We start from the raw sequence: 11,036 nt of genomic DNA, 5'->3' as shown, positions 1-11,036 counted from the left end.
CAAGACAAACATCAACTGCAACTCGAAGGCCAACAACTGAATGAAGGATGCTCTCTGGTTTGCCTGAAGATTGTTGACCGATTGTTGTAAACTGGCACATTCCAAGGTCAAGGACGATGTTCTGAGGAATGCACAACAGTGTGGGCCAGTCACTGCAAGGGCAGAGTGGCAAAGACCACTGTGTACTGAGGGGCTGGTAACTTATAGAACTGCTTGGATTATAGGCTTGTAACTGAATGCATAGAGCAAATGGCACATATATTACAATTGGACTGAGGCACCTAATTGTGCAACAAGTTCAATGCAAAAAAAAATGTATTTTGTTTCATTTCCCTAACATCCAATTTGAAATATTTTGGAGTGTATTTTCAAATATTATGAAAAATTAGATTTTAGACAACAAGTTTTTTTGTTGCAGATCCATGGCAGTAACCATCATGTTGTTAATCAAGTTCCTTTAAATAAGTTGTACTTCGATTTTCCATTTCCAATTCATTAACATTTTAATACCATAATTAAACAAGCTGGAATTATTGTTATTTTCATCTTGAGTACTTCCAGGAAAATATTCAATCCAGATAATTGAATTTTTGCATTGAAGTCAATGAATAAGGCAGGATTTAAAATGCCCTGCTAGTTGCTGTCTATTGTAGTACAGAACATTTAAATTTCCAGGATATCAAAATGTAATCAGAAAACCACTGAATCTGTAATAGTTATGTTTAAGATGAATGATCATCAAAATCCAGATTTATACACTATGGGTTGTCAATTAACAAAATTACTTTCTTTCTTAATAAACGCTGTTTAGTTTATGTCTTTTAAAATGTGGATAAGTCAAGCTTTCATTTTATCATCTGTAATGAGTGTAAATTGTGAAAGTGACATGGTAGCTTTTCCCATCCCACTTTGCCACTGAACTCTCAGGTTGTGCCAACAGCTGTCAGAGAATTGCACATAAGTGGTCAAGCCTATTTCAGTGAAATGGAAAAGCACATTATACAAAGATTCACATTATTTAAATAACAAAGGAATCTCTAATTATTTTTTCATACACAAGCTGTAACTAAGAGCAAGCATTACTCCAGAAGCAACACACATTTGCTAAATGGCATCATCCTCCTGCACCATTTTAAAAAAAAATTGCACTTAATGCTTACGTGAAACTGCAGCCAGATTAATATCACAGTTGCATTCACGATTGTATAGTAAGATCTATACAAAGGTACTGTAGCTAAACTAAACTAAACTATTTAGTAGAAAATTGTCTTTGAAGTTAACTTTCAAATGGGAAAACGTTTTCATCCTTGAATGTAATTAATATGTATTTGTTAAAATGCTTTCTCATAATTTAATAGTTCAAATCCTTAGGAATTCTGAATTGTTTAGCATTAATAGCTTAAATTTCATTTGTTTATCTATTTTTACAGGACATATGACTTTTGGACCAATTCCAAATAATTAGCATAAAGTAAAAGGAATTACTTTTAATTAATGCTAATGCCATAAAATATGCAAATAATGATGATCTGCCATGTGATATGTAACCGCTATAGTACACTTTTCCAAATTGTTATAAACTGCTAACATAACCCTTTATTAAAGAGAATCGACATCGATATGCGACATTCTACCTAGCAGAAATGTATGATTCTATTTAAGTTGTTGTCAGCAATTCTCAGTTACTGAACAAAATTGTCAAGGTTTGCAGATAGCAGTGTAGATAAAATTTGTGCGTAAAATTTTGCTATGAGTTATGAATGAAGTCTGTACAACACCATTTTTATAATTTAGTGACTATTATTGTAAAATGTTACAATGAATTTTATGGTGGCTATATCCACCAGTTTATCCGTCATCAACAGCCCTGTCAGGCAGTTCCAATCTTACACTTCTGTAAGTACAGGTGGTTTAACAGGTCAAACAAAATGGAATGATTTGTGACTAGCTTTCTCTTCAGTTCTGACATAATTTTAGATTTCAGGCCTTGCAGTGACCTATGGCAGTTTGTTAAAGGTGAATGCACCTCACTCATTAAATGAATATAATGTTTGTAAAAGGAAGAGCAGCTCCCTCCCTTTCTCTAGCTGCCCATTGTTCAGACTAGTACTGCTAGTTCCTTCATGCATGCTGCATGGAATGATGCATGCGTCTTTGGAATGGCATCAGGACCTGAAGTTAAGGCAGCAAGTGAATCAGTTTCCTCGCAATATATTACTTGATAGTTTTCATACAAGTTAGCACTGTTGTAAGTAAAATGCTCATTTTCTCCTCCTGAATGTGTACTAAATTGAGAGTTGGAATTCCAGAATTAGAAACCTCTTTCAGATTCATATGAAATTTAATGGCAGAGAACAATCCTCCCATGCATTTATGTCCTTGATGATACTTGAATTCAAGTGTCACATAAAATTTAGTCCTTTTTAAGTTGTGAATCCTTGTCAATAAATAAAATGTGCTACTCTGAAATTATTTGGTATTTGATGCACAGAAGCAAAAAGTTTATGCAAAATGAGGTATAACACATGTAAAAATCTGAAAATACATCAACCCCAATGCAAAACAGTCAACTCATCCAATGTATTGAATTCTGCCCTGACCTATTAGCTGTCATTTTTCTTTTTCTGATTATTTCTATCTGCTCCCACAATTTTCACACAACCTTTTAATTTTTGTGTATTATTTCCTTTCATTAAATACAAATGGAGTGGGAATGTTAGCCTTTGCCATTAACATTAGATTTTTTTTTGCAATTCACAGCTAAATAGTGAAGGATATCTGCGGACATGTTCTGAACTGACAAAAAGATCGCAGCAGAATGTAGAACAGCACAGAAGATACGACAGAAAGAGGAATATTCAAGTCAGTTAATCACAAAACCTTCTAGTCGCAGACTATTGTTTGATAGCAATTAAATGATCAATGCATAATGTCATTCTGCCAAAGGTCATGCAACAAACATATGTCATCAGCACAATTCTGTATAATGTCATGAGGCAGTGACATAATCATCAAATATACATGATTCATTGGATAAACTGAAATGAGGTTTAATTAGTTTTGATTGCAATTAAATATTTGTTATTTGAATCAATTAGATGGAGATTGTATTTAAGATAAATGACCCCAAAGTTAGGGTCTCAATGAGGCCTTACCCACCAATAATTGGCACTTTGCTTTATTCTCAAAACAAATGTATATTCATTCCCATCACATTTAAAGGATACCATTTTCACTTACATTTTTACTTCTTAAAATAACATTGCATACAGTGAAACAGAGAGCCAGAGAAAATTTGTACAGTGCAAGAATTCCAAATGATGGTCATCAAACTGCCAGAACAACACCAAGAACATTTAAATTAAGCCACACTGTTTGACTGGAAAACTTTCCCGCCTTTAGCCATATGGGGAATGGTCCACACATCAAAGGGGAGAGAGTAGCTGGGGCTGGGGGCCTTGCATCTTCAGGCATTTTCCTCGGTGGCCTTCTTTTCATCATCTTTAACTTCTTCGTTTTGGGCACTTTCAGAAGGTTTACTTTCATCTGCAGAATCTGGAAAAGGAGAAATATATTGTGAAAAACTCAATTTCCATTTAAAGATGTCTCCATATTTGATGTCATTATTCAAAATGGAAATAAAAAAGGACCCTGGTCTATGTTGATGAGGGTCCAAATGATTCATTGATTGCAGAAGACTTGTTTCACACATAACAATTAACAGTAGCAGGTAAGTATAGAATCCATTTATATTTTATTGCTGTCTGATATTTGAGTGGATGTGTAGAATTATTAATTGATTAAAAATTAGTAAAGTCACCATAGTCCCAGAGGAACATAGGCTGCACCCTCATTTAACCAGAGCGTTACCACAACTCCAGGTGAAGGGAGAGTTTGAGACGAGGGACCTTCATGTTACTCACAGCTGGTGTGAAGATTGAATCTGCTGGTGTGGAAAGTGATGTTGTTGGCATCATTCTGCATCACAAACCAGACAACCAGCCAACTGAATGACTGAGCCCCAATTAAAAATTAATCTCTAGATGATAAACTTTCTACAGCTGAATATTGAAACTACTGAAGGCCATAATTTTCTCTTCCCATCACAAACTCTTTCACTTGACACCAACCTTTTTCTTTGCTGTCTACTCTTTTGATTTTTTCCATTGTTGGAGTCCTATTTGACTCAGGCTGAACCTCTGATTTCCATTTCCTCTCCATGAAAACAACCTGGTGTTGATTCTTACATAACACTGCCTTTTGATCTGTCATTGAAATCCTCATTCATGCTTTTGAACTCCAGGCTTTATTATTCCAAAGCTCTTGACTGAAGTCACACATTAACCCATTTTAACATAAGCTTATTTAGATCTCTGAAGTTTGTATTCTGTGCCGAACTAAATTTAATCAATGACCTCCATGCTCTCAGTCTTAAAATGTTAACTGTAACAGAATATATAAATAACTTCATTTTAAAATCTATAATCTCATTCATGCATTTCTGTTCAAATTCTCACTTTGAAAATTCAAAATTCCATTGTCAACATTTTGTAAACTTCAACTCTATAAAATACTACTGTCCATTTCCTAACTTACATCAAAGCCCTTTCACCTATCACCCCTGATTTTTGTTTATCAATAATTCAATCCAAAAATGCTTCAATTTCAAATTCCTCCTAAGCTCTACAATCTCACCATCCCAGAACACACTGGCTTTATGCACATCTGCCAATTCTTTAGCCCATTATTGACAGCCATTGTTCCATCTGTCTAGGCCTTTTAAGCTCTGGTATTTTTTTTAGAACCCTGAAGTTTCTCACCCACTTCCTCTCTCCACCTTTTAATATACTTCTTAGCACTTATCTAAAAGACCAGATTTTGGTTATTGTACTTATTGTCTGCATTTTTTTGGTTCAGTGTCTGAGTTTAGAGTAGCTGTTGGATTTCCTGAATCAGCATATCCAGTATAATTTATAATTTAACAAACTACCCTGGTCATTCAGAAAATTTCTTCCTGTCATTTTGAAATTGTATGAAATTAAGTATTGCTATCTCTCTACTTTTCTACAATAGTTTACATTTTCTATTGTTAGAACTGAAATTATAAATAATTAATTCATCTGAAAACTTATTAAAAATGGAGTATGATTTGAAATATGATCAACTTTTTTGCGTAACATAAGTAAGAGTGGACTCGTAGTTCAATAATCTTAATTCAAGGTAAACAACTTTAAATTACCTATTAATTAAAGTTTAAATCATGCGGAATCACCACCTGTGCCAAGCTATTTAAGTGACTTAAAATGCTAGATAATGCAAATATAATTGATTCAAAAAGGTGACTTTAACAGATTTTGAATATAATTATATTCTCAAAGCTCGACATTGCATTTGAAGCCTCCCAATTTGTGCAATTTATGTAGCAGAATATTTTGCTTCCTTTTTTACTGGGTTTGTGCACACTTTCCAGTACAATTATCAAACCAGTGCAAAAGATTAAACAATTTTAAATCTAACTGATCCCAAACCAAATTGCTTTTGTTGTATTTTTCTTAGTCACTCATGGAATGTGAGCATTGCTGGGTGGGCCAAAATTTATTGCCCATCTGGAGCTGCCCTTCAGAAGTGTATTTTTCTCAAATTTTAACACTGGTTTAAGTTTGAAGTTTTTCCAATTTGATCCCTCTCTCAAAATTAGCCACACTGATCAAAATTGCACTATTTTATAGACTGTGCTTGTTATAGAAGCCAGTGGTTTTCAATCAGCACTGCTTCCTGAATCAGTAGGCAGAGGAGCAGGGGCCAGTTGGAAGCATCTTATGGGTGCACAATGTTGTCAATCAGTGGCTGAGTCCATCACCTTGGCTGAGCCCAGCAAAAGGGCAGAGGCTAAGTCAGATCACACGCTACAGCAGGTTGTCAAAGCTGCGCCAGAGCAAAGCCAAGAGCATGGGTGATTTCAGGAGCTGCAGCACACAGAGCCAGAGCCTTGCGCTGAGTCTAGACGGAGAGAGGTTAGGTTTACCACTTCATCCAAGCCTGGCATAGCGGGAGTAGCTGCTGCCACCGATGATTGGGCTTCTTCTCCATAATTGGGCATCTGCAAGATTGGTGCACATTGTGAGCAGTGGCTGGATGAATGGTAAGTGAGGAGTGAGGCAGCTGTGGGGAAGCCTCACTGATCACCCAGTGTCTCCATTCTTACTATGACTTAGTAAATGTCAATACTCATGGTGTTTATGACCAATAAGTGGGTCTGTTGTGGGAGTATTTGTCTCATTGAAGTGCTCCCTGATAATGAAAAAGTTGGGAACGACTGGTATAAAGTAATGGTTTGGAAAGGGATAATGCTGAAGCCTGCATAAAGCTTCACCCAGTTTGATGATAACGTGAGGACTCGATTGGGAAAAGACAAAACATCTCCGGTTCTTGAAGGGCACAGGCAGTGCTTATAGAACATTGCTGGTTCCAGAAGGCTCTTCAGACTGTGTTCATTTTCATAAGTGACAGATACTTTGTAGATATATTTTAAAATATTTAATGAAGAAAACAGTTATTTTACACCAATGAAACAATTAAATTGTTCAAAATTGTTTTTAAGTCACTTTCAGTGATCAAAAACTGTGTTGCTCGCACGGAACTAGATGCTGAATAAAATATTTAGCATAGCTGAATTTCAACAAAAGTAATTTAAATTGTACCAAAATATGACACTTACAACTCTCAACATCATTTTGATGGAAAGAAATGATTAAGGAACAATTGCATTCTATTCTACATAGGCTGATTGTGCTAGAGTATAGTAGCTTTTTACATTTTGCTATTATACAAATTAACTTTGGTGAAAACAGAGCTGCCCAAACCAACACAAAATCATGTGCATCCTCCACACACTTTTCTGATTACATGCAAAGTAAATGTTCTACCCGATTTTGTTAGTTTCGCAATCGATAGTTATTCAGGATAAATTCAATATCATCCAAGAAATTTGAGGTTTTTTTTGTCACAAAAAACACTTTGTTTCAGGTTTTCATTTTTGAGGTGGGAGCCATGAGACTGACCATTTCCAACATTGTGATTGTGTCTCCTGCTCTGTAAATGGCCACACTAACCTATCTTCAAACCTCACAACAAAAAGTGTCAAAGTTATTGCCCCTTGAAACAGGCAAAAGATGGTAACGGAGGCATGAGATGCTGAGGGAGGTAGGTTAAAAGTCACGTTCACTGGCACATCAGCCCAGTTTAATAATTTAAAAGTTAGGAATACTAGCCCTCATCTCTCTTTCCTCTCAACTTGCTCCATACTCCCTCCACTTCACCATTCTCACTTGCACAGCATCCACTATGGAGAGATCTCATGATTCATGAGCATCTCAAAGTCTTTCCAATGTTATCATTGAAAATGTCAAGTTGAATAAACAGTTAATCAATAGTCTCTTTACAAAATGCATTAATAGCCTTCAGAGCTGTCAAACGAACAGCCATTCAAACATGACTTGATAAAAGGTCAATAATTTAATTGCTTATTTTGACAGTTTTATAAATAATCGTTGAAAAGAACTTTCATCCTATTAACTGTTCATAAAACTGTCAATCAAAACAAAATTGCAGTTCCCTTGACTGCTGTATCAAAAATGCCCTATTGAACTGAGTCCATTAGTAGTGTTTGGAACTCAGCGTGGCATTCATAATGGAATTCCAAACCACTTCAACATGCTTCTACAGCTAAATACATTAAAATCTTTTGAAGTAGTGTAGCAGATGGTCCCTTGTTTCTCAGCTTCAGACTCTGAGAAAATGATTGGACTGTCAATCAAAGAGAAGATTAGATAGGGAATACTTAGAATTACAATAAGATTAAACAAATCATAGCTGGAAACTAATTTTTGAAAAGTTTGCTCTTGAAACTCTAGGATACAGCGGCATATTCTATCAATTAATTATTTAACTGCATCTGAACACTTTCACAATATTGTTCATTTTAATGGTCTATTACCTTTTAAAACAAAGTCCTATCATTAACTCTATATTTGACTTACCATACACTAGTCAATTCTAGCATGTGAAGTTACCAACATCTTTTGCACTTACCATCTCAAGACTCAGTTGCCACATAATTCACAACTCTACTGGAGTTGCCATGAACCACAATTCCTAACAGTCCTGACATCACAAAAATGGTGGGGGTGTGAACAATACTCATTTTTATGGGAGCCTGTAGAGGCATCAAGTTGTTCGGCTCATCTGAGTCTCTTAAAGTGCCACTCATCCAGGACATGCCCCATTTTTGCCCGTAATAGAACAGGCCATGGCCAAATATGTAGCCTGGTGTACACTGCTAAACGAGCTGGTGTCACGCAAGAAAGGAGGGGATTTCATCTGTGGGTTCCATGTGCCTACTGGGGGCACTACACCCCTGCCCCAGGGCATTCCCCCTTTGGACCTCTCAAACTAAGCTCCCACTCCTTCTCCCTGCTCCCCAGATTCCTCAACCTTCCTGCGAATTGCCAGAAAGGCTCTGCTTGTAGTCCCAGCAAGTGACCACCGCTCAAATCTGGTGCAGCTGGGACTAGACAGTTACCACCCTACTTGAGACAGAACTTTGGTCCAAACTGGCAGAAGTCTTAATGATCCAATTAATGTTCCTTGGAGTGTAAAATAGATCCGGGGCCCTATTATTGCAGAGTGGTAGTGTCCAGATCCCTGAAATGAGAGGCCTGAATTCAAGTCTCACCTGCTCCACAGGCATGTAATGACATCTCTGAACAGATTGATGAGTAGAATAGGTTAAAACAGCTCCAGGTCCCACATGGTCTAGTGGCAGTGTCCCCACCCCTAGACTGGGAAGCCCAGGTTCAAGTCCCACCTGCTTCAGAGGTGTGTAATAATGTCTCTGAGCTGGTTGATTAGAAAGATGGGTTTAAAAAGTAAGAAAATAGCTCTATGAGAGGCAACTTTGCTGTGAGAACTCACAACTGAACTTTTAGGGCTCTTGTACCACAATGGAAGTGTCCCTGTTTCTGGACCAGGAAGTATGGGTTCAAGTACATCCTGTTGCAGAGGTGCATGCTAGTGTCTCTGATCATGATGATTGGAAAATATCTACCCAACTGAACTTTTAGTTGGGAAAGGGGACAGAGATGACAACACCTTTTAACATCTAGCCTACAGAGCACCTAACAGTCTTTTTTTTATATTTAACCTATCTTTCTAATCAACCTGTTCAAAGACATTATTACACACCTCTGGAGTGCTTTGATTTCTACTTCATTTTCTGATTCAAACCTGTCTAGATTGCTGTATATATATTTAAATTCAGAAGTTCAGCCTAATTGTCACAAGAAATAAGTTTTTTTTTTCTGTCTGATAATTGGGCATGGAACTTCGACTCAAATATTACACATTTGTCATAGTTCCACTTATGCTGGTGGAACCAGGGCAAAAGGTAATGGATTTTTAAGCACAGCTTGGATTCAGCAAGACTTGTACCTCAAAGAACTGCCAGTTTTGAAACCATTGTGCTTGAAATAAGTTCCATGAAAGATAATGGCCCTGGTGAATGTGTACAATGAGGAGACCCCATTTTTTTAAGTACAGGTTTTCTCAGGATAAAAATGAAGCAGATTCCTGCAGGTGCAAGGATCTTGCGTTCATTTTGAATGTTGTTTTTTTATGAAATAAAGAAGATTATTATTTTACTGACTACTGTGCCCCAGTCTAACTTGAAAAAAGTTGACAATATTTTTGCAAGTCACTTAAACTAGTATTACTCGTAGACGATGAATTAACAGTGATTTGAAATGCTTCAATTTAGAATACTTTTCCAATCAACTTGTTGAGAGATGTCAGTACACTCCCCTGGAGCAGGTGAGGGGAACTCAGCCCTCCAGGTCCACGAGTAGGGATATTAGCACTTTGACACGAGCTCTCATGCTTAATTTTAGAAATTTTCTAATCAAACGGCTCAGAAGTGTTACTGCACAAACCTGAAGTAGGTGGAACTTAAATTTGGGCCGCCTGACTCAGAGGTAGGGACACTACCATGGTGCAACAAGAAGCAACATAAGTATTTCATAAATCAATTTATTCAGACATATCATCTCACACCTCTGGAGCAGTTGGGACTTGAGCCCGAGCCTCCTAGTCTGGAGGCAAAGATGATACCACTGCACCACAACAGCACCAATGCTTAGTTTAAATGATTAAACTCTGATCAAATACAGCTAATTAAATGTTAGCAAGTCAACAACCTTCAACCTACCAACCCAGCCTTAACGCTGAATGAAAATCTTGTATGAATCAGCACAATCAGATAACATGCAAATTGAGCTTTTTTAATAAATTCTAAAAAAGCTAACACAGTTTGCACCCAAACCGTGGATTGCACTCAAGGGTGAAGACACACCTTATTACATTTACTATCACAAATTTGTGAGAATTCTCAGTATACATGCTGTATTTTACATTTTTTAAAAACATCTGTATTTTCAGTATCAACATCTTGGACAATGTCTAGGTTTGGACTAACATGACATTTTCCCCAAACAAGTCCCAGGCAATGACCATCTCCAACAAGAGAGAAACTAACTTTAGCTCCTTTGACATTCAATGGCATTACCATCACTGAGATCCCCACTGTCAACATCCTGGGGATTACCATTGATCAGAAACTGAGCTGGACTAACAATATCATTACTATGGCTACAAGAGTGGATCAGTGGGTAGGAAACTTGCAGCAAATAATTCAACTCCTGAATCTTCAAAGTCTGTCCACCATCTACAAGGCACAAGTTGAGAGTGTGATAGAATACTCCTCACTTGCCTGAATATGTGCAGCCCCGACAACACTCAAAGAAACTTGGCATCAACCAGGACAAAACAGCCCACTTGATTGATGCTACATCTTCAAACATTCACTCTCTCTGTTACTGATACTTAGTATCAGCAGTGTGTACCATCTACAAAACGCACTGCAGAAATTCACCGAGGATCCTTAGACAGCACCTTCCAAACCCATGACTACTACCATCTAAAAG

The 11,036-nt window shown here is 37.0% G+C and overlaps 1 protein-coding gene across 2 annotated transcripts in view; it reads right to left on the bottom strand.

Moving 5' to 3' along the window:
• Window positions 1-3,056: 3,056 nt before the first annotated feature.
• Window positions 3,057-11,036, bottom strand: part of gap43 (growth associated protein 43) — a 241,745-nt gene continuing 233,765 nt past the window's right edge. For both annotated transcript variants that reach the window (XM_048603238.1, XM_048603239.1), the window contains exon 3: window positions 3,057-3,555. In XM_048603238.1, the coding sequence (XP_048459195.1) occupies window positions 3,467-3,555 (89 nt within the window). In that variant the 3' untranslated portion in view covers window positions 3,057-3,466. The remainder of the gene's footprint in view (window positions 3,556-11,036) is intronic.

The sequence above is a fragment of the Rhincodon typus genome, chromosome 11 (genome assembly GCF_021869965.1).
Source record: "Rhincodon typus isolate 14 chromosome 11, sRhiTyp1.1, whole genome shotgun sequence".
NCBI classification, from domain to species: Eukaryota; Metazoa; Chordata; class Chondrichthyes; order Orectolobiformes; family Rhincodontidae; genus Rhincodon; species Rhincodon typus.
This window is presented reverse-complemented; position numbering and strand designations above follow the sequence as displayed.